General features: G+C 37.4%; 1 protein-coding gene across 1 annotated transcript; it reads right to left on the bottom strand.

Annotated features, from left to right (window-relative positions):
• Positions 1-2413: 2413 nt before the first annotated feature.
• On the bottom strand, positions 2414-24340 carry LOC134673243 (egl nine homolog 1). Its single transcript, XM_063531205.1, has 7 exons — positions 23435-24340; positions 20159-20278; positions 14336-14416; positions 5592-5731; positions 4801-4917; positions 3886-3950; positions 2414-3010 (listed from the first exon to the last, which is right to left on the bottom strand). The coding sequence occupies exons 1-7, from the start codon at positions 24293-24295 to the stop codon at positions 2982-2984; spliced, it is 1413 nt and encodes a 470-aa protein (XP_063387275.1). The 5' UTR covers positions 24296-24340; the 3' UTR covers positions 2414-2981.
• Positions 24341-25115: the final 775 nt, after the last annotated feature.

Genomic DNA, 25115 nt, shown 5'->3' with positions numbered 1-25115 from the left:
TCTCACATACACATGTGTTACATGTAATGAAAGGTTATTAAATGTATTATGATTCACTTAAACATTGTTTGTAAAAAAAATGTACGGTTTCAGAGCTAGAAACAACGAAATAACAGTTTTTATGGAAAAAGTAGATATGTATCAATTTTATAGCTAAACTAAAATCGTCATAAAAAATTTGCGTATTATATTTGAAAAACCAGTTATTCAACTATATATCACAATTTCAATTTTATATTTCCGACAAAAACTGTGGAAGTTCTGGAAAAAAAACTAAAGCGCCCCAACAATTCTACCTTAATGCGCTCATATTATGCAAAGAATAGTTATAATTATCGAGTATTAAATGGATGAACATTACATAAAATACATGAAAACGACATTTTCGAATGGAACCATAATTAAAAAAATTCTAATTTACTAGATAAGTAAGCAAAATACTGTTTCTTTAAGTACCTAATCTCCTCCTTTCAAAGTCGGTTAAAATGTGGCTTTTGTGACCTGGGCTACAAAGACAAATAAATTGACACCTAATTTATCAAAATCAGTTCAGTACTTTCATGCAAACGGTACCTACACATGCACGCATAGATAGCAAATTCTGCCGTAGTCGTTCAAAAAAATAAAATTCAATAATTAGACCTTTACTATTATGGCCTGGCGTGGCTTGGCATCTAACGTTAAAACCCTCAGGCCGTAGATGTTAGCAGACCAGAGGGGTGACCTCTGTATTTCGGAGGATCAGAGGGAAAATTCTGCCAGCCTTCTCAGCTCAGCCTTGAAACCCTTGCATCACTCAAGATACCACTTTTATAAGAATACCCAACTGGCGCGAAGTGGCGCAGAATAGGGCAGAGTGACGCTCTTTTGTGTCAGAGGTCAAGATCCTCTTTGGGTCACTGAGCCAGTGATGTATGTATGTATGTATAAGGCTAATCGAGGCTTAAATATATAATTATGTATCGCATTAAGTGAACTGATATGGCATATTACCGAGATAAGGCATTTTGTATTAGGCATGTACCTACTTACTGGCATGTAACTTTACATTTCTCTAATAATGTAGCGTTAGGCCATGACAATAAGAGTCTATTTGATATTAATATTTACCGCGACTACAGCAAGAACTGCTATCTACGTATGTAATTATGTATTTTTTACATGAAACAACTGAACTGATTTTGATAAATTAGGTGTCAATTTATTTGTCTTTGTAGCCCTGGTCACAAAAGCCACATTTTAACCGACTTTGAAAGGAGGAGATTAGGTACTTAAAGAAACAGTATTTTGCTTACTTATCAAGTAAATTATTATTTTTTTAATTATGGTTCCATTCGAAAATGTCGTTTTCATGTATTTTATGTAATGTTCATTCATTTAATACTCGATGATTAGAACTATTCTTTGCACAATATGAGCGCATTAAGGTAGAATTGTTGGGGCGCTTTAGTTTTTTTTCCAGAACTTCCACAGTTTTTGTCGGAAATGTAAAATTTAAAATGTTATATATAGTTGAATAACTGGTTTTTTAAATATTATACGCAACATTTTATTGACGATTTTAGTTTAGCTATAAAATTTATATACATCTACTCTTTCCATAAAAAGTGGTATTTCTTTGTTTCTAGCTCTTAAACCGTACATTTTTTTTACAAACAATGTCTAGGTGAATCATAATAAATTTAATAACCTTTCATTACATGTAACACACATGTATGTGTGACTCATAGTATAGCTATAATTTACATTTTACGAAATTCGGCAGTGATTATTTGTATGACGTCATTATTCGTGACTGGGGGACAATAAAGATGGTCTCCTGGCAGTTTTAGGACCCAGGTCATATTGCTAATAACATACTAGAAGCTTACGCGGTTTATCCTGAAAATGACCAATTTGGATTTTTTTAACTTTAATGCATTTGTATGGGCAAATATCTAAATTTTGATGCATAATTTCCACATATTTGGCCCAATTTTGACTTGATTGATATCAACGTATGGCGTCAGACGTCGTCTTTAATTTTGTAGTACATTGCTTTAACGTCAGACTTTTGGTTTGGTTGTAAAACCCAAATAATTGAATATTTTTTTACATCATTTTGATTCTTTTGCAAATGGCTCTTAAACGGCTGAATATTTTGATACACATTGTATAAATGAAATATAGAATATTTAACTGGCTTTCATTCAATACCCCACACAATTATGTGCCATGCATAGTTTGGGTACAATATGCAATATTCGCAACGAAACGGGAGTCATTTTGATGACGTCATTCCGCTGAAGTAGATGGCCGGCGCCGCTGTCTCCCGGCAGTTTTGGAGACCCAATGCCATGCCCAACAACATACTAAAAGTTGGTAGCGGTTTCCGGCTCTGAACTATATTCCCATAAGGCATATGACTAATATGAGCCATATCAATAATAATTAATACTTTACGGGGATCACAGTAAAAAACTATGAAATGTAACACGCCTTGAACACAACAAAATCCTAAATGTGGTAAAAAATACCACTGAAAAATAATAACTTGTCAGTACAGTCACCTGCAATAATATGTGCCTCTTCGAAGACCGCAAAAATATGTGTCACACTCTTATGGCTCTACAAACAATATTGTGTCAGATATTTTTGCGGCCTTCGTTGTGTAACTTATTATCGCTGGTACAACTGTACAATGAATTCGTAATTTACCCCCTTATTCATAAAACTTAGCAACCTTTTCTGTCTCTTCCTAAAAATGTCAAAATGATAGATTATCGAGGGTTAGTTACACTTGACAAGGGTTTATGAAAAACGCCTTTAGAATACAAAAGTCCCTAGCATCCAGGCCACAATTATTTAAAAAAAAAGTCCCTGCACGTAGGTATCGTAGGTTTAGGTAAGTCTTCTCTCGCTAGGTCAGGTCAGCGAAGGCTCAAATGCGCCACCGGAGGGCGGAAGGCGTGGCTCGCTCTGCACGAGCGCGGGTCCGAATATCACTGGCTCATTTTCGGCTCGCGATTTTCTGAAAGAAAAAAAAAGTAATTTAAAACGTGAAAAACGCTCCTTGGTGAAAATATGAAAGTGGCTTAGCAGATCAGCATCCAGACCATCATTAAAAAAAAACTAGAGATGCGACTACATTAATCGATCAGTTGATATTAATTAAAATCTTAAGTCATTTGTTAAAGTCCGAGTTTGGCACTGATAAAATGTGGGCGGACTAATTCACCAAACATCACACATCACAAAGTTTTATAAACTAAAACCAGACTCGCCCACCGAGGGTTCCGTACTTTTTAGTATAAACGACATTTAACAAATGTAACACATATTTGTGACAAAATAAGGATCAAAGTCAAATGGCGTTCTAAAAGTGTTAATCATTTGTGTCGAAAGATGGCATTAAATGTACTAACTACATAATTTATTATGTCAATATTCCTCTAGTCTAAATTCTCTTTGATATTAAGGCCCACATTCCCCGATACTTGAAATCGTCGGGTGACAAGAAAAATCACTAAGTACCACCACAAGTTCATAGCCATAGTGAACCATATTAGTACTGAAAGAAGGTCGATTTTTGTTTAATTTTTTTTAGTAGTTAGTGACTTTTGCTTGTCACCCGACGAAATGTTATTGGCGTTATTGCACAATGTTAGACGGTGTGAGTAATCAATTAATTTATTAGCCACTAATGTTCTCTTCAAACATTGAACATATTAGTCATTGGATAACATATGATAACTTGTATACAAACGACATGACATATTATGAGTATAATTATTTGTTGTGATATCAAAATGAGAACTGTAAATTAAGATAATACTATAATAAATATTAAATAGCCAACAAAATTGTATAACATAAATAATAATAAAAGCTTGTAAAAAAACTTACGGCGATGTCGTTTTAAAGCTTCAGCGCGCTCTTTGGCGTCGAAGTACCACAGCGTGATGGCGTATCTGAAATATTAAAAAAATCAAGGTAAGGCATTATGGTTTTAAGAAAAGTAACTAAGGCAAACGTACTGGTGCTCGACGCGGTCCCAGTACATAAGTCATTGTCAATAGAGGTGACAGCAGGGTGTCATCTATTGGGCAGCATTAGCATGTCGAGCACTAGTACGTCTTGAAAGGGGACGACGCGGCTGTCCACTTACACTATCCTCTTAAGACGAAAGTGGAGGAAAGTGGTGGAGGAGCCTTTTCACACAAATGTAGCCCTCATTTTCCTCTCCTCGCCTCCTCCTCTCTCCTCCTCTCCTCCTGTCCTCTCTGGATATTAACATTATTGAAAATATTTTAAACATAAATACAAGTTGTTGTATATCAACCACAGTATGGGTAGGAGCATAGCTTTAGTTAATATACATACATCAAATTATGTAAAAATATTTCAAAAAATGTCAATATTCAGAGAGGAAAATGGGGACTACGTTTGTATGGAGAAACGGCCATCCCCTTTCCTCTTAAGTCTTAGCTATATTTGCAAGGAGTGATGGGTTTGCCTAAACCGGTGAGCGTGTATGAGGAATGTTATGAAAGTGAAGGAAGCGAAAGAGGTATGTCAGGATCTTAGCAAGTGGAAATCCGTGGTTTCTGCCTACCCCTCCGGGAAATAGGCGTGATTATGTATATATCGTCGGGTGACAAGCAAAAGTCACTAAGTACTATTAAAAAATTAAAGTAACAATGCACTTTGTTACACTTGTAACACGGTTTATTGTCCAATAATTTCAATGGTGTTAGCTAGTGACTTTTGCTTGTCACCCTACGATATGTATGATGAGATTGCTCATAAAGAAGTCCTCACCTAGTTTCATAGGCGGGTTGGACTTCGTGAGGATTCCTGCGGTCCGACCAGAAGAAGACCATTCGGTCGAACAGTGGCTTGATGTTCGCTACCTCGTCCAGACCTTCGGGAAACACCCTGAAAACCATCAACCAATACTTTATTTCCAAAAATATGGTACATACAATGTTGGTTAGTAAAAGGTGTTAGGTCAGCAAATTCTGCCACCATTGCCATTTAAATAAATTGTTCTCAAAATAGGTATTAAAGCCCCATTTGTATAGGGACCGTGCTGGAGGGTCTGCCAACTACTCGTAGTGGCCTGAATCGGAAACATGAACATGTACAATTAAAGGGATGTTTACAAAAGCGGTTGACACTTTTTTAAGAACATTGTTAATCGTTTCAGGTGTCAACCAGTGTAGTCAGTTATGTTGTTTTTGTAAACATCCCATCAATTGTACATTGCCAACGCAAGTGCTGCCATCTACCGTTCTCGTACGTTTTCTTGTACATAGTTGGTTCTGTCATCTTCTGGGCTACATCGGAAGCATAAACATCACATTTACGCCTCGCAAAATCGCACGCGTTATAAGGTTGAATCTCCACCTGAGCAAGCCGCCGCAGATTTCCTTGTCCAAGGTGTTTGGAGTTGTCGACGTATTTGACGTAACTTGGGTGGTATTCCACCTGTCCAATGTCATTGCGTCTCACTCTCACATTAATCAAAATGTGAGAAAAATACACATTGGACAAAGAAAAGAAATTGGACAGATGGAATACCACCCTTAGACGGACTGTATAAAACCTACCTGAGCAGGCCGCCGCAGCGCTCTTTGTCCCAGTTGAGATTCAGGTAGTATATGGCGGTGATGCAGCGGCCATCTTTGTTGGGGTTGTCCACGTGTTTGACGTAGTGCGTGCCCGAGCCGGGGTAGCACGCCACCATGGCCTGGAGACAACCATTATAAGCATTACTATAGCTGTAACCTCTAGCGTTCCACCATATAAGAAAAATTGCCAGGCAAATTTGAATTAATTGTATTAGAAAATAGAGTCGATTTTGCTTTGCTTTAAAATCAAACAAAACAAAACAAAAGCAACTCTGTTCCGTTTAATAAGGATTCAAATTTCATTGGAGGTAATTTGTACTAGTATTAGGACATTGAACCCCAAGAGGTAAACGTCTAAACGTATTGGAAATGTTTGGCTTAAAGGTCTCGCATCCAGGACATAATTGTAGAAAAAAAATCGCAACGTGTGTCACAAACACGTAATCTTATGATATGTGCGAACATTTATGCTAGCGCGGTCGTTTGAACTAGAGATGCCCCGAATAGTGAATTTGGCAGAATACCGAATATTGGGCCCTTATCTCGGCTGAATACCGAATATTCGGCGGCCGATTATTCGGCATGACATGCGAACATTTTGAGTCACATTTATTATGAAAACTGTTCGCCAACAAAGGACAACGTTTGCTAAGATATATTTTTATGCTGAACAGAATTGACAGAGTTAATCAAATCAGACCCATGATAAAAATAAAATATTTTGTAATCAACAAATGCTCAAAAACGTGCCTTCGTATTTAACTACTTTCCAAGAATACATTTTAAATATTAAATATACCAAGTTTTTGGTTCTTTTGTTATTTTGGTTACTGTAATTTTTCTTTTTAGGTAGGTGCAGCAGGTATTCGGTATTCGGCCGAACAGTAGGCAACATTCTGCCGAATACCGAATATTCGGCAAAGTGGCCGAATAGGCCGAATACCGAATAGTTGCCGAATATTCATGGCATCTCTAGTTTGAACTTTAACTCCAAAAAATTTAACGTAAGAAATCTCACAAAATGAGGGCACCACCTGTCGTATATCTAGCGAATAGCTCCATCTATTGGTCCCTCATCGATAGGAACACGAAGCGTAGCGCTGAGCTAAGCCAATTTAGATGAAATGTGGTATGGAGATAAGAGTCCCGGGGAAGGACATAGTATCATCTGGGAAAAGGTACTTTTAAGATAAGGGTTTATGTAAAATCCAAGCATGTGTAATCTCATTGAGTGGAGGGATATTGTCAACAGTAGTAATTATATAACCAAATGATCATGAATCGATAATGATGGCTGAACACATATTATATGAACCACGTCCTACGAGATACTAGTTCATTAACATGGTTATATTTATGTTCACATTCAGATATTTGCATAACACGATCCAAATAAGAAACACAATAGATAACAGAAAGTTCATCGATACACCAATCAGTTATACAACTAATCCACAAGCTAAACAATAGGTACAGTCAAGGAATTTAAATTCCGACCCATTTCGTACTTTGTCACAGTGACAACCGTATGAGGTCTCTAGCGGCTTTCATATTGATTGTCACTGTGACAAAGTACGAAATGGGTCGGAATTTAAATTCCTTGACTGTACCTACTATCTAAAAACCAGTTTCAACCTAAACATTTAAATCACAAGAGCTATTATCGTAAGAGTTATCGACATTTTAACATCAGCAGCTGTGTCATTGATGTGTAATAGACCACCCACAACTACGATACTGTTAATTTCTAAAACGGCTTGTAGACCTTTCTAGGATAATGCACTTACGTCGTTCTGTAAGAAAATTATCAGTGCCAAAAGGGTATAAGAGCGTCTCTTCGTAGGTTAAATAGGTCGTTTTGGTTTCGAATGTACAATTGAAATAGATTTTGCCATGACATTTGCGCGTGGAACACGTGTCAGAGGATAATCCGGTGTTAAGAGTGTTTTATTTATGAAATATAAGTCAATTAGTTTTCAAGTAGGTATACAAAAGGTACTGGGTAAGTATACTATACGGGTACTATACCACAAGTTTGACACTGACATATTCGCTAACATCTGCATAACTTACTTTCTATACATCTTGCTCGTACAGTCATCAGCAATAGTATCTTACACAACTAGGGCCGCAAAAATATGTGACACGTTCTTATTTGGAGCGCAATAAGAGCGCGTCATATATTTTTGCGGCCCTAGTTGTGTAAGATACTATTGCTGATGACTGTACTAATATGCCAGTAAGAGCGAGATACACACTTCCATTTTAGTGCGACAGAGAGACATTAGCGTTTAGTTGGTAGCGAACTAAACGCTAATGTCAACGATAGTCATCTTGGCTAGACCCACAGGGAAATCAATTAAGTCATTCGAAATGGTATTCGGCAACATACATACCGCTTGAATCAATATTATTTAAAACATGTTTTTCATATGTAGGTAATACAAAAAGGACCGACCACTAATGACCACTATAATCAATCGTCTCTCAATGGATTTTAAACGATTACATGATTAGACTACGAATACCGACAAAGTGATAAAACCGCAGTAATTTACAATCATTAGTCCACTATTTGACACCTCAGGGTGCGTAGCCAACATACCAATCGTTTACGATTCGTAGCGCGAACGAAACGCAACTGTCACTGTCGCAATAACAGGGTAGAGTGATAGAGACTTAGAGAGGCGCAAGGCGTTTCGTTGTAGCGCAAGCGATTGCCACCTTGGCTAGGCACCCGGGAAGTACCTAACGCATAACGTAATTTAGCGCAGTTCGGCGTAACCGCAGATAATACTTTACGAGTGCGGCGTCACGTAGGCTCGCCCCTAGGCTAGGGCTTGGCCTTCAACGTTTGGACGAGAAACTATTTGTGGCGGAAGCAGTAGGCATCTTTTTGGCGGTTGTAAATTGATCATTCTAGTCGTTCGCACTTCTGTCGCTTAAACCCCCTTCACACTCGTGCGCGAACGGGGCACCGATTTCGCAGATCTTTTGAAATCGACTCTACACTTGCGTTCGCGGCTTCGCGCCGTGATTCGCCGGCTTTATATAGAAAAGCGACACTTCTGAAAAAACTGATATATGTCTAGCATTTGCAGATAGGGACCGTGCGCGTTGGAAGGTCTGCCATCTTGTGGCCTGAATCGAAAACTTAAACTTTACAAACATTGACAAATAAGCAGGTGCAGCCCTCTACAGCTCATGTTTTATTGTGCATTGTAGGTTCTCCCATCTTGTGGTCGACTTTGGGAGGTTAAACTAGACATTTATAATACTTTGCGCTAATAAATAGGGGGTTCCTGTGCCCCTACAGTTCATGCACGCTATCGATTAGGATGACTTGTGTTTGGAGTTAGAATATCAAGCGCGACAACGCAAGTTATGTCTTGGCATAAGCAAGCAGGATTTTTGCGGGATATTTCTTATCTAGGTATCTAATATGAGTTATGACAATATCATTCGTCTTCTTCTTCTTAGTAGTATCAGGTAGTATTGACAACGTAGTTATGGTCATTAAGGCCTTTTTATTGTTTTCCGCCATTTTTTTCTACTTCAGCACTTTTCGCACGTTTTTGTGGGATATTTATGATTATGACCCATCTAATTTGACATCATTCATCCTCTTCGTCGTCGTATACTCTTATCAGAGTAGTCATTGTCATGGTCCTTTTGATGACGTATATTACTCTTATCAGAGTAGTAATTGTCATGGTCCTTTTGATGGCGTTATTTTTTCTGGTTTTCCGACATAATTCTTTACTTAGTGATTTTCGCACGCACAGGTTTAAGGGTGACTCGGTGAGATTCCCTTCGTTGGTCCATCGCATTGAGGGGCGCAATTTGGGTCTTGTCTATGCGTCGTCTTCATTATCTGAGCTTCTGAAATTCCAGTGACTAATATTCTGTACGTGTAATAAATGTTGAACAGATATGGAAACTGTTCCGAATGGACCGTAGCAGGTACCTAGTTACCTACCTACATTGTATTTCCTGTACGAGTGTGGCATCACGTAGGTACGCTTGTCCTTAAGGGCTTGGCCCTGAACGCTGAAAAGCTGTTTATTTATATATATTCCAAAACTAACGTGCCCCGATTGGTGTCACGCAAGTTTTTAGCGTATAGGCGCTAGATTAAGTAGATTGAAACCGGCTGACATTTATTTATGTGCATCTATTTCACAAACTTAACAATTGACAGATGTTACTGATAATTTTCTGTACATTTCTGGATCGGTATTGTCGTTAAGTAACAACGGTATAATGTGTACTTGTTGTTTGTTGGACCAGCGATATATGTGTCGCTTAACTTCAAACTCGGGTAAATCCATTGGACCCTCTCAGCAAATATCTACCCTATTACGTTTTCTTAATACCAAAATCGCATAATCTGACAGATGGATTTACCCGAGTTTGAAGTTAAGCGACTCATATGGCGAATTGACAATGTCAGGCGATATTTGATGGTAGCGTCAAATAAACAGGCGTGTGTAATCCTGAGGGACTCGCCAAGATGACAATCGTTTGCGCCGTACGCTATATTTCTCTATCGCACTAATACGGAAAAGTGCTAGAGAGACAGTGTTGCCAGATAGCGTTTTGTTCGCTACGGTGCAAACTATTTGCATCTTGGCTATTTGCTAGGCCCTCTGGTCAACACAGAGTATTAGACAACAAAAGAGTGTGGTACGAATCTGTTTTAGAAATTTAAATGATGGTTTTATCTGCAGTTGACTGTACCATCGTGGACATGTGGACGACGTCGTCAAGTGAGTTGCTATAAATGCATAAGTGACATGGGTATCTACTAGGAAGCTCGAGGTGTTTAACTGTGAAACTCATAAAAAAAATTAAACCATAAACCACTAGAGTTAGACCAAGAAAAGTCTACAACGATTTTGATAGCATACGCAGTGCAAGTGTTATTTATAAGTACGTCATAATTTCATACAAGTTTGATGGTTAAAATTAAACTTGCACTGCTTGTGCTATCAAAATCGTATCGTCTAAATCTAACAATATAAAATCTGGAGCGCATATAAAATGAGCAACACAGATAAATCTTGACCTACGCTAACCGTCACAAGATTTATCGCATGCCAGTTACTCGTATATAATTATTTTTAAATCGGAGGCTGTTTACGAGGGCCTTAGTCCGCGACCTGCCTCAATGTCGTTTCCGGTCGACGACAACGAATAATGCTCTTTGAAAATGGAACGCAGCACGTGCCAAATTTTTTTTTCATTTTTAATGGCGGCGCGACACGTTTGAGAAGCAAACTATCAAAATAAGATATTAATATTCCGCTACAAAATTGCACGTACCTGAACGGAATAAATATTACATTTGTGTTAATTGTTAACACATTCTGAGTAGGTAAGCATAAGTGGCTGTGAAATGAATCGACATAAATATGTATGTGTTTATTACTAAAATTACAAGATTGTATATTTATGATAATGATTAGATTCGCATTTTTATCTGCATTACCTACATTCCACCGAATGGTAAACACCAATAAAAGACGTCGTAGTGTAAATGTATACGGCCTAAAAATCCGACGAAAATGTCAATAGTTTACAAATCTCGAACCATTTTGACAGGAACCATGTCCGTTTGACATACACACGTGTTTGCGATTATACGGATGTCTATGTAAAATGGATGTGTAAGAAAGAACGTAAGCTAAGTTTGTAAACAGGGCCGCGTGGGATTCGCTCACTAGGACTATAAGAATATTTGCTGTTAACACATTTGAAAACGCATTTAATTCTACGCCTTGTTCCTCGTAGCATAAGGTTCGGAATGCATTGACTTTTCGAAGGTAGTTACTACATATTGGAGTCAGCATGGCAGCGCCGTGTTTACAATGCCCCCCACCGCCCCGAACGGCGGCCATGCCCGATGTCACGTACGCAAACCCTCAGCGCGCATGCGTCTGCGTTATTTTGGTTATTATCGCGAAAAAGCGATTCTAGCGATGTGACGAGTCCACTTTTTTTCGATTCGAATCATTCGAATCGATTCGGCCACTGATCCGAGTTCAAATTCGAACTGACTCGACTCGACGGTTTGCGTGGTTCGCGACAAGGTCACGGGCCGCGGAGCCGCAAACGAGTCAACCGGCAGTTGTTGTAAACAGAACCTTCAGGACACCGAATTAAGGTTTATTTTTCAATGGCCATACTACCAGTGAACTCGACTCGGGATGGCGAATCAAGCGGCAGTTGTTGTAAAAAGAACCTTCGGGCTACGGAATTAAGGTTTAGTTTTGAATGGTCATAGCGTAGCGTTGACTCGGCTCGGAGAGTTGGTGAATTGGCGATTCATTCGCCGAGTCAGCGGATCGGATACCAAGTTACCAGTCAGTTTAGTGGCCGAGTTGATTCGGATTGCCAATAGTCTTGATTCGAATCAACTCATCTGTAGGTTGATTCGGATTATTCGAATCAGATAACTCGACTCGCCCATCGCTAAGCGATTCTAATGCGATAACATGGTGGAAAGATAACGAAACAGGTATGATACGAGACTGAGAGTGAATATTTTAAGTTTCAAGTGCGTATTTCTTAAGAATGTGTGTGGTTTTACTTGGATGGTTGGACGACATCGAGTATAAGTTGTTTGTTTTCAAGAGTATTTTAATCGTTTTGGTCGTTTATCGCTATTCGCTGTCTACAGAACCAAATATTTAACACTAACAAATCACATAAAAGTGCGAGAGAGACACAATACAGATTTCATCCATAAGGATAAACGAATAAACACAACAAGACAAGAGAGTGAACAACAACTAGGTCATTGAGGTGATTTACTTGTCTTAACTACTTAGTTATTTCTATCCAATATCTGTACTGGTAAGCAATTATAATTAGATCATTGTTCCGCTTTTTACTATACCAATAGGCAATTCATTCATTGCAATTTTCGCAGTGAAACTTGAGAAATGGCATGTGCGAGGAAAATATTTGTTGAACATTGCTCTGCCACAAAACAGATAGGAACAGAAGTCAATCACATGTATGTACTTTACTTTTCATACCTACGCACGGCGGTTGCTCTAGGGTTGCGAACTATGGCTTATGCACAAAAACTATCGTGGTAGTGGCACTCGTATCTATCGTATCGTATCTCGAATCTAGTTGTTTGATTTATTGTTGAGGATAAAACGGGAAGAATGGAAATATAAATTAATAATAACATTAATAACTCAAATAGGTATTTTAATTTTAATGTCATTGTTATATTACAAATTTGTCACAGAAAATATCTTGCGATGATTTCGAGATTGGCGAAATGCACGATTATTATATTTTAAATTATAATAAATTCGCGTTCTCATGTTCAATGTAATAAATTCGCATTTGCATTCTCTCTGAAACCACTGGTAGCTTAAAAACGACAATTCACCGATTAATATTGAATTTAAACAACCGTCCACTGTACAGTTATAATAACTTTTTTTTTTGTTTCTCCATTATTGCACAAAAAAGTTCACAGACGCGTGTCTCAAGCGGATGGCACTCGCGCTCGCAGTGGTCCCAACCGGTCCGAGATATCGTGTCCGTGAGCAGTGTCTGTGTGTGCGTTGCTCCAGCGCGGTTTGTATGTAGGTTGATTTCTGTACCTCTCTGTTTTGTGGCTCTGCTATGTATTGCTTTTTGCTTTGAATAGATTTTAAAAGACGTCTAGTACTAGAAAATTATGATGAAAGTAAAATAAAGTGTTTAAAAAATAAAATACTCATAGCCTATGCATTCAATTGTTTTATTTCAACCCATGACTCAGTTGTAGCTTTTTGTGTGTAAGTAACAGCTAGATTGTGTATAGGTACCTAACCTATGCACAATCTGGCTGCTACTTACACACAAAACGCTACAATTATCAGGAATAAAAGCGGAAAGGATATTTCTTAAAATAACGTATTGAATTGAAAACGGACGGTCATTATAGTGGGGGACCCAGTAATGGTTTGCCATGGGGTAGATATGCGGATATCGATCTCTTATCTACCCTATTCGACAACGCTGCCAAAGAACGATAGGGATTCTCCATGTACCTATTCTACTTCTTTGACGATACAAACGTAGATTAAAACAACCAGAATACTGAAGTTTCCCTTTTTCCACATTTCATTCCTTCAACATGCACCATGGACTATGAAATTTAAGAGAGACGATTCCATTGATGTCTAGATAAAGCTATATTATATGCTAAAGCTATATGTTAAGTAACTTTAAATATGCAGGTAGGTTACTTAAATTATTTGTATCTATTTGCTACACCCTATTCAGGATGCTGCGCTTTAAAGACTGTGTCAAGCGAGACATGTATGCATTTAAAATCGACCACCATGCCTGGGAAGCCTTAGCTGAAGACCGTGATGGATGGCGCAAGCGTGTTGTGAAGGGGAGAAGGCTATGCGACCAAGCCTGGTTTAATGCTTTAGATAGCAGAAGGTGTCACAGGAGGCAAACCGGGACTGGAACCTCGGATGCCATGAGCTTTCTCTGCCAAAAATGTGGGAGGTCGTGCCGCTCACGCATCGGCCTTCAGTCACCAAACCCGTTGTCTATACAGCAATGTATAAATCGTCTGCAATAGACGGAAAGGCCTGTGATGATAATGATTCAGGATCATTCAGACATCTTATGTTTTTTCAATAAGGTTTAAGATTGATCAGTAGATAGTTGCGACGATGGTATTAATCTGATATATTTACCCTCGTCCTGCCGTTGATCGTGTAGTCTCCGAGTTTCCCGTTGTTAGGCATCTTGTTCGCCCTCAGGATTATGTTGTCCACCTGAAATGATAACGTTCAATAAAGATCTTACTATGTAACACACTAAAATTTACTTAGAGAATTATTAAGAAGTCATCAAAGTAAATAGGAGTCAGTGGAAGCGAAATTGTTTTTAAATGACACCTGTTCTTAAGCAAATGACCACAAGGATCTATATAAAGGGGCCCACAGATTAGCAGTTCGCCGGACGATATCAGGCTGTCAGTCGTTCGGAGCTGTGAAACTGAAAGGCTGATATTGTCCGGCGAAGTGGGCTCCTTAAGTGTACAGTAAAACATCTAAATTATCTATGGGCATTTTTTGGAAAATCTTTCCGCATCCCTTGGTGTCTCAGGACATTCCCTAAACCACCGTGTATACTCTGTATCTTTAGGTGTTTACAAAAGTAAACAAATAATTTGTAAATTTTTGGGTAGTTACAACATTTATTGGTTAACCAACCAAATACAAAACCGCCTGGATCTGTCACTGAACGACCTGACTTTAACCTACATTATTTGATCATGTCATGTTTTCAACTACACTCAACTGGCGTAAGGAGTCATTTGAGGGTGGATTTTGTTTACTTTTATTTAAATACCTAAAGATACAGACTATAGGTACTTGATGAGAATTTCCACCATCTATACTATCTATAGTTTGAATATCTATGACCAGGGCCTACTTTACTGTGGCGTATTGAAGGTGTCGTAGCCATATCAAGCAAGAGCCGTATTTTCTTGTAATTATAAAAGAACCTACATTTTAATATTCTAATGGTGCTTGTTATCACGGTTCAATTTTGTTAATCATAGCCAGTACCTCCCCGATTACCATAAGCGTAACGTAACGTGGCGGACAGCTGGCGGCTAACAATAGTTGAATCATCAGAAACTGCACACAATCTGACATCATCACAATGATTAAAGTTGTAAGGTATTTTTAGGTAGCCAGGTGGGACAACTGCATTTATTGTATTGTATAGTATTTCTTTATTGCATCATGGCAATTACAGGATGTTAAAACATGAAAAAGTATCTCATGGACCCGGAACGGATATGGAAATTAAAACTAAAACTAGTGCTAGTGCTTATAGACAGAGTGTTAAAATGCACTAGTCATTTTACCTACCGGACGACCCACATAGATTAAAGAGACAAACTAAAATCAGGTTTTAGCACTTTTTGGTTGGAGTTGCGAAATTTGGCACACTTCTTTGATCTTGGAGCAACTAATGAGATCCGGTATAAATAACTGCTCTTTATTAACTCAGTCGAACAAACAGCAACACTCCTAACTGTACATAGTACATAGGTGGACCTTATTACAAAAGGCATAAGGTCCACCGATGTACAGTTAAAAGGTAGGCGATGGTACTACTGCATGATTAATAACTAGTTTCGTCACAAAATTAATGATTTATATTGCTAATACCTTGCTAATGGCGTACTTTGTTTATCGTTTCTTGCAGATAAGACGAACCTAATACTAGGTAGGTATACAGCATAGGTCGGTCAATGGACTTGAGATAAAAATAAACAGTAAATGTGCCGATTTCATAGAAATCGTCTATGAATATACCTACGTAATGTGGAATGCAATGGACCAAAGTCCAAAACCAAATGGTAGCAAATAAGTAATCTTTAAATAGTATATAATGTAATATGAATGTTTGTACACGGAAGTCACGGAAGCAAGCAATACTTATGGCAAGGCATATAAGTATGTTAAAGCAAAAGCTTTACAATATAATTTCAAGAGTTCCGGAAATCGGGACGATGTCCGTGGGTCGAAAGTTTTGGGGTTCGATTCCAGTCTCGGGAACAGGAGGCCATGTACACTCTTCCTTTAGTACTTAATTTAAAGTTGTCCCCTATACTAATTTGTAGCTTTTAGTGTATTATTTATTGTTTTATTTATTCCAATTTTAATAGTTCAAATTCAATTTTAATTATTGTTTATTAGTATTAATTAATGGGAATTGATAAATGATAACGTTAAACAACTGTACAGTATTTTTAGGAATGACATATTTATTATATAACTGTTAACAACAAATTATGAGCCTTGTAGCTTGAAATAAATGAATTTTATTTTATTTTTTATTTTATTTTTATACACATTTTTTTCAAAATTGGGATTTTTTATTTTATTTTTATTCAGAATCATGAGCTCTTTTGATCCTAATAGGAGAAGTGCCCCAAGATTTCCATACATTTTTCGATCTTTCCATTCCGAAACCGCCATATAAAGTCTATCAAAAAATGGCAACGGAATGGGAAAAAAACCTTGGGACACATTTTTTCTCCTATTAGGATAGAAAGGGCTCGTGATTCTCAGAAGAAATAACATAAAAAATCCCATTTTTGAAAAAAAAGTGTAGGGGACAACTTTAAATAAAATGGCCCCAATATACCATATACCTATATGACCTAATTCAATTCCCTTACAATATTAGTTAGGATTTAGATAACGCAAATGTCTACGTGACAAGCCTTGTGACACGAGAGCAATATAAATAATCGGAAATGACTGTACATGTAGGTACATATGTACACCGTCGTTTTGTCACGTATGTTTACCCTTTGTAAATAAGTACATACTTCATGATAATTCCATTTACATAGGAATCTACCTACATTTTAAAGCTCGGTATAAACTAATTTATGTGTAGGTATTAGGCACACTTTCAGTCAGTTTATTACTGCGGAGTTCAAGAAAGAGAACTTTCTTAACTGATGGCTCCTCCACACTTCTACACGATGGCCCAGCGCTGGACCAGCTAGATGGCCATGCGATGGTTAAGAGCACGCACTAGGGAATGGGCCACATGCAGATGCGAACCACCATCGCTGGTCCACTAGTTTTGATGTGCGGACAAAAACCGACACCGTGGCCATCCCATCGCCAAGCCTCGTAAGCCATCCGACACCACTCGCTGGGCCATCTGAGTGGGCCAGTATGATGGCCCATCATGTAGAGTAGCCATGAGATTGATACCTGAATGTTTTTAAAGATTATCAAGGCACTTCTTGTAATCACGTAGATGTATACTACAGTATAATTGTTTACATACAGTATCAGTCATGGTAAACAATAACAATAGTATGGAGACGAGTAAACATTAGATTTTCCTCGCCCGTGCCTTGTCGGGGAAATACCTAACTACGTGTGAAGTGGGTGGTTGCAAGTATGAAGTAGACCTACCTAACATAATAATATTCATATTCATAGATAGGTACCTATAAATAAGACGATATTACTTGCCAAATTTCATAGTTCTAACGTAACGGGAAGTACCCTATCAATTTCGATTCCCTTGAGTGTCGATATGTACGTTTTTTGCGGCATAATAAACAGCCGTAACTTTTTTTTATGTTAAATTTTTCATAGCTTCAAGAGATCGTAGGCCTGAGTATAATGGTTTAAATTTCGACTCAATACCTCCACGCGTTGCCGAGATAAAGGGTCTTGCTTGACAGACAGACGGACGGACGGACTACAAAGTAATCCTATAAGGGTTCCTTTTTTCCTTTTGAGGTACAGAAACCCTAAAAATATTTTCAGTAACTTTGTGACAAATTCGATACAAGCTTGTTTCATCGACTGGTACTTTTATTTAGACTATACACTTTTTTAATGAGCGTCAAATGAATTAATAAATAATAATAATAAATAATATTATGGGACATTTTTTACACAAATTGACTCAGCCCCACGGTAAGCTCAATTTATAAGATTGTTTATTTATTACAGCAGAGTTTCTATGGCTCCCTTCAGTTTCCATCTAGGCCAGCTGGGTGGTATCTACAGTAACATTACATTCTTACATTTGTCACTGAAGTCACATGCGCTATGATGTATTCTATCTCAATCGGACATGGGAAACTGGGTCTAATGCTGCTTGAAAGACATCGCCACCAGAGATGGGCAAAATGTAATCGACTAACGATTAACGATTAAGACTAAAAGAATTAATTGCGACTGACGATTGAAAACGACGACTGATCAATCGTAGTTGTATAGAGTGCAACTAATTTAGTTGCAACTAAATTAGTTGCCGATTGATTACGGACAACTAATTTTTGTAATCGACTAATTAGTTAGACTATTTTTTCCGCGACTAATGTTAGAAGTAAATTAAATGGAAAACCTCGGTATGGCTATGTTGACAGCCAGCAGATTAGGACTTATTAACGGATGTATAAAATAGAAATAGCACATGTGTTACTTGCGATATTTTGACCATTTTTATGGAGTGTAAAATTTCTCTTATCTAAGGGTAAATAAAGATTGGGTACTTTGTGCATTGACACTTAAAACACAATTTTATAAATAAAACTTTGTATTTTGTTGTTAATCAATGTCAATCGTAAAAATAATAATTAAAATAAAAATAAAATATTAAATCAACCTCCTATATACGATAAAATGTTCATATCATATGTTATGATATAAAACATTAAAAAACACAGTTATAATAAATCAAACTTTGTATATGAAACATTCAAAGCAAAAAGTATCAAAAAATCAAAAAAGCTTATAAATAATCAACATGTTTGTACATACATCATAACATTGTGCATGTTCAATTAAAATTTGCGAAGTATGTTTTGCATTTGTGACATTTACTTATTATTTAATCAGTGAGTAATATAAAAAAATGTTTATAATTAATAAAACAGACACATTTCCAATATTGTGATAGGTTTAAAAACAAGGACATAATCATTGGTAAATATTTTTTTACTATGTACTTTCTTTACCTTTATATATAAAGTATAACATTCAATACAATATATCAAGCTCTGCATATAATAAACTACATAATCAAAATTCGCTCATAAATATAACAATATAAATGTACTTAAAAGTTAGAGTACTCACAAGAAATACAACACGTGTAAAATAATCTATAGAATATGTTTACTTTTTTAAGTTCGTTTTCAATACTACTCTTTCTTCAAATAGATGATCTGAGAGCCTATTTTATTTAGGGAGATTCATCATTGTGGCATATGAAAAAACTCTCTCGACAGATGCTGAAGATGGCAAGGGTAGTGACATAGTTTTAATATAGATTCAACCGTGAAATTTAGTCGATTGAAACTAAAACTAATTTAGTTGTTAGTTGTACATTCTCACAACTAATTTAATCGCAACTAAATTAATCGCGATTAAAAAATGACGATTGATATTTCTAATCGATTGATTAGTTAACTAAAAAATTAATCGATTAATGCCCATCTCTGATCGCCACAAATAGCCGCTCTCATACCGATTTAGGATTGGCAATATGAAGCACAACTGCTTAATTTCAGTTATTTCATTAAAATTATCAATCGATGGCGTCAACCAGATCTTCTGTCCATCGCCTTTCACGTAATGGCTCCTCTACACGATGGGCCAACGCCGGCCACTTCAAGGGACGCATTTATGCGTTAGAGGGAGCAAGTGATATTGCTATCTCATTCTACCGCATGGCTGCGTCCCTTGGAGTGGCCGGCGTTGGCCAATCGTGTAGAGGAGCCATAACTGTGCTTGACAATCGTTTCAATCTAGTTCGTAAACGATCAATCACGATTGTCAATCCGATGGGACAAGCGCGTTTTATCGTCTCGGGACTAGTAGGTATGTTCTCGCGGTACTTGTTTTATATGTGTAGCGGCAGCGGGAATTCCCAGATCATTCGATTCTCGCTATAAATATTTAATACCGCGAGCATTCGGGAGTCTCGGGACCTCAGTGATGTTCCAAACTTACTTGGTTGATAAGCTGCTTGATGTAGAAGCAATGTGGTTCCTTGCCATCTATCCAGGTGATCCGATCGCTTCTGACCGTGTGCGCGTCCGTGCTGCCAGGGTTGGCTACCAGTTCACCTGCCTGTATCAAACATAGATTATTCAGTAACTATTATGCAACAAGGACATATGCATGAAGAAGAGTGATGTTAAGAGAGGGTTAAGGCTAGGAAATTAGAAGAGGACAAAACATACGACGTGCCGCGCGAAACTTCACGATCGAAGAAATCACGATCGCGTGGGTTATTACCTTTTATCTCAATTACTTTGAAAATATACTTTTGTTTAAAATTTTGTTCATCAGATCTTTCAGCAATATCACTACCTATTTTATGCTAAAATTATACTCCTGTGGTAGCAGTAAATTTGCCAGCATTAAAAATACCTTAAGGCACATATTAAACCAAATATTTGTGTTAAGCAAGCATACTAAATATAGGTATATATCAATATACTCAATCAATCATCAATATATTTATATAATGTGTAGGTATAATAACAAGGTAGGTACATCATGCATGAAACCTCCATGAAACAATACAAAGGAAAATATTATGTATAAAATTGTATCTATTTTCGTATTCAACTAAATACCTATCTCGTAAATGTCTTGATGACCTCTTAGCCTAGTCAGTAGTGACCCTGCCTATGAAGCAAGAGGCCCCAGTTTTGAATCCTAGTAAGAGCATTTATTTTTGTGTCTTATCACAAATTTGTTTCTAAGTTATGGATGTTTTCTATTTATATATGTATAACTATATATTATAATTTTATTTTATTTTTTTATAATGTATAAAATTGTTATCTTCTTCTTCCTCGCGTTATCCCGGCATTTCGCCATGGCTCATGAGAGCCTGGGGTCCGCTAAACAACTAATCCCATGATTTGACGTAGGCACTAGTTTTCACGAAAGCGACTGCCATCTGACCTTCCAACCCAGAGGGTAAACTAGGCCTTATTGGGATTAGTCCGGTTTCCTCACGATGTTTTCTTTCACCGAAAAGCGACTGGTAAATATCAAATGATATTTCGTACATAAGTTCCGAAAAACTCATTGGTACGAGCCGGGGTTTGAACCCGCGACCTCCAGATTGCAAGTCGCACGCTCTCACCGCTAGGCCACCAGCGCTCCGCTGGTGTATATGTACATATAAAATTGTTATACCTATAAAATTTATTTATCTAAATGTTTATACCTACATATGTTAATTAGTAGATAGCTTAAACACCTTGACAAAGGCCTTGGAGTTGCCACTCCCACCGCTACCTGCCGGTAGGAGCATCAAATTTATTAAGAAAAAAACCGGGCAAGTGCGAGTCGGACTCGCGCACGAAGGGTTCCGTACCATAATGCAAAAAAAAACAAAAAAAAGCAAAAAAAAAAACGGTCACCCATCCAAGTACTGACCACTCCCGACGTTGCTTAACTTTGGTCAAAAATCACGTTTGTTGTATGGGAGCCCCATTTAAATCTTTATTTTATTCTGTTTTTAGTATTTGTTGTTATAGCGGCAACAGAAATACATCATCTGTGAAAATTTCAACTGTCTAGCTATCACGGTTCGTGAGATACAGCCTGGTGACAGACAGACCGACGGACGGACGGACAGCGAAGTCTTAGTAATAGGGTCCCGTTTTACCCTTTGGGTACGGAACCCTAAAAAAAGTGCTCTACTGTAACTGCCCGTGTAAGTGTTATAATACATCAGATTTTTTTTAACATTGTAAAACATGTAGGTACTGAAAGTTATAATACTAATGACTTTTAATAAATAAGAAAAAGTATGTGTTCTATACTGCAAGTGTCCATAATACATCACAAATTTTTACAAGCTTTTATTTACTTTCACTTTCAAATCTTGCAAGTTAATTCGATCCACTTCTCGGTTTCCGATTGAGCTGAAATTTTGAATGAATGTATTAAATCAGATGACAATGCAATATTATGGTACCATCGAGCTGATCTGATGATGGAGACAGGAGGTGGCCATAGGAACTCTGTGATGAAACAACGCAACCTAATTGTGTTAGGGTTCTTAGAATTGTCTCAATGAGTATTAGTTGTCTGCCGTAAGAAAAGTACAGTCAGCGATAAAAGCTTGTACTAAAAATGAAATTTTTGCCAAAAACTTTTTAACATTGTATTGTTGTTTGAGTAAAACTTGTACTGTTAGTGTTCTAGGTACATAAACCATAAGGAGTACATAAAACAAACACAAAATGTTTTTGCTTTTCAACATTATCTAAGGAAGATTAAAAACAATAATATAATATATTCTGAACATAATAGAATTCTTAACAATAATTCATTTGTAAGTGCTTATAGATAAGATAAGGGTTATTGTTATTAGCAAACTTACCAATAACAATATTTGCATCAAGTGGGAGGTAAGTTTGCAAAACAGGCGTTGTTTCATACACTAGTATTGATGCTAACTGTACTACAGCTTAAATGAAGTATATTTTATTTTATGATTATTAGTGTTCCATACAAAACTTTGTAAATTGTAATTGGGCTTACCATAGAACTTAGTCAATCTGTGTTAGTGTCCTATAATTTTTATTTATTTATTGAAACTGTAGGCAGCATACAATGTATACAAGCTAAGATTAAAATCTAATGTGACACAATCTTATTTGTAGAGCCATAGCGAGAGTGTGTCACATATTTTTGCGGCCTTCGAAGATTAACATATTATTGCAGGTGACTGTACCATGGATGCAATAAATAAATATGAAATAAACAAGCAGTTGAAATCTTGGTTCACTGCCATGTTTCTGCCTAGCAACATGCCAGCACCACTCTATTTTGGTTTGGTAACAAAGTTCAAAGTAAATTATACCAACCACTTGACCACGGTTTATGCAAGAAAAATAATTTCATAGTTGACAAATTGTTAAGTAAAAGCAGAATTATTTTAGTTAGTAAGTTAGTTAGGTTAGTTATTAAATAACTTATTTAGTTAAGAATTAGCTTTAAGTTGTTACCTCTATTGTCTTTGTTTAGGTTACTGTACATTTATTGTAATCTATGAGTAATTGAGGTATGCAATAAAGAGTATTGTATTGTAAGTTTTTTGGTTGAGGACTGAAAATCAGTGGTTTCACTGAACCCATCCATTTTACTAAACAAATATTTCTAAATTCTACCTGATTTTTGATTGTACATGCAATTCATTGTTTTTTTGAGTTGGTAAATCAGTATCTTACTTATTTATAATAAAAAATGCATACTCACTTGAAATATACCTGATCTATACATTTTTAACACTTCATTTCTCACTAAATGTCCCCTCTCTTGTCCAAGGAAATTGTCCAAAACACACACTCCAAACTGTGTCATGTCCCTAATCACTTGTTGGCATATGCTGTACCACTGGTCACTGGGGTCCATGTAGAAACTGTTCTGTGGCTGCCCAAATGGCGCACTACTGTTTCTCACTGTCCCTTCAGGGTATTCCTTCATAGGGGCTTGTTCCCCAGAGTAACCGGCCACCGCCAACATGTTTGGCTCAGATTTAGGAGTCTTCACTGTTGTACTGGCTGTTGAAAACTCCACAGCACTAAGTTGCTGCGCCGATTCACTTAGAATCTCCTGCTCTGACGACCCTTCGTACGTAATGGCACTATTCACTTTGTCTTTATCCTTGCTAGCACACAAAACACTAGATATCACGCTCTGATTCTTAGGCACGGCGCCAGAGTTCACCCCCGAGGTACCCACAGCGTTTTGTTTACTAACACTGCCTTCTTTAGTCGCGTTTTTTTTCTTTGAACTTTTCGAATGTCTTGTATCACTTGTTGCACTTCCGTCGGGTGTCGAAACGCCCTGCGGCCCACAGCTAGCCCCGCCGTGAGGCGCGTCGTCTTTCACCTCCCCTATTCTCACTGCTTCTGCCGTAGATGTCGAAACACCGCCGATTTTCTCGTTTCTCGGACCTTGTTTTGGTGTTCTTGGCACGCACTCGGGTTTGTGTCTTTTCCAATCTTGGCGTTGATGGTCCGTGTTACAATAGTAAATACTGAGACAACGCGAACATCTCCTAACGGTACGCTGATTGCAAACGGCGCAACAAGCCAGTACGCCTTCTTGATTCATTCTGAACAGACAGAGAAGTGAAAACGAAGGCCTTTCCTAGGGCAGATGGGACTGTCAGCGTAGTGTCATTCACATGACGTTTGAACTGACATTCCTAAAGGCGTTTTTCATTCGACTTAAATGTTTACCCGCTTGTTAAATAATAAACTGAAATTTGAAATATTTTAGATATTGTTGTGATTTCTGATTATATAATTGTCTTCGTTATTTCATGTCGTCATAAGGATCAAAATACTGTAATATGATAGCGGAGAACACGATTTTAATTTGATTAAATGAAATAAGACAATTTTCACGATTAAGCAGGTTTTTCTATGGCAACCCTTGCATAACATCTTTTTTTAATTTATATAGCATTCCAAGGACAAAAGTCATTCGGTCGAAAGTGGCAAACCCGGAAATGGTGTTCCAAAATGTATAGAGTCAGACCAAGAAAAGTCTGCAGCGGATTTGATAGCCCACGCAGTGCACGTGTTATTTTAAACGTCAAACTTTTACGAAATTACGACGTAAAATAAAAAACCCATTCACTGCGTGGGCTATCAAATCCGCTGCAGACTATTCTTGGTCCGACTCTATCAGATATCTTGTAGAGCCAAGGTTCTAACTACCTATTATACTTACTTTACTCTTTGCTTCCTCTTCAAGCTCTACTTCATAAACTCTACACCTTAGTCAAAACATGTGGCTTGGCCTTTTCGTTACTACAACAACTTTATTTACTATTGTATAATAAAAAATTATGAATAGTGAATACATTTTTCACCTTTCACCCATGTGACGGTAGCGAAACGGCCAAGCCACATATTTTGATTAATTA

The sequence above is a fragment of the Cydia fagiglandana genome, chromosome 18 (assembly GCF_963556715.1).
Source record: "Cydia fagiglandana chromosome 18, ilCydFagi1.1, whole genome shotgun sequence".
In the NCBI taxonomy this organism is placed as follows: Eukaryota; Metazoa; Arthropoda; class Insecta; order Lepidoptera; family Tortricidae; genus Cydia; species Cydia fagiglandana.
This window is presented reverse-complemented; position numbering and strand designations above follow the sequence as displayed.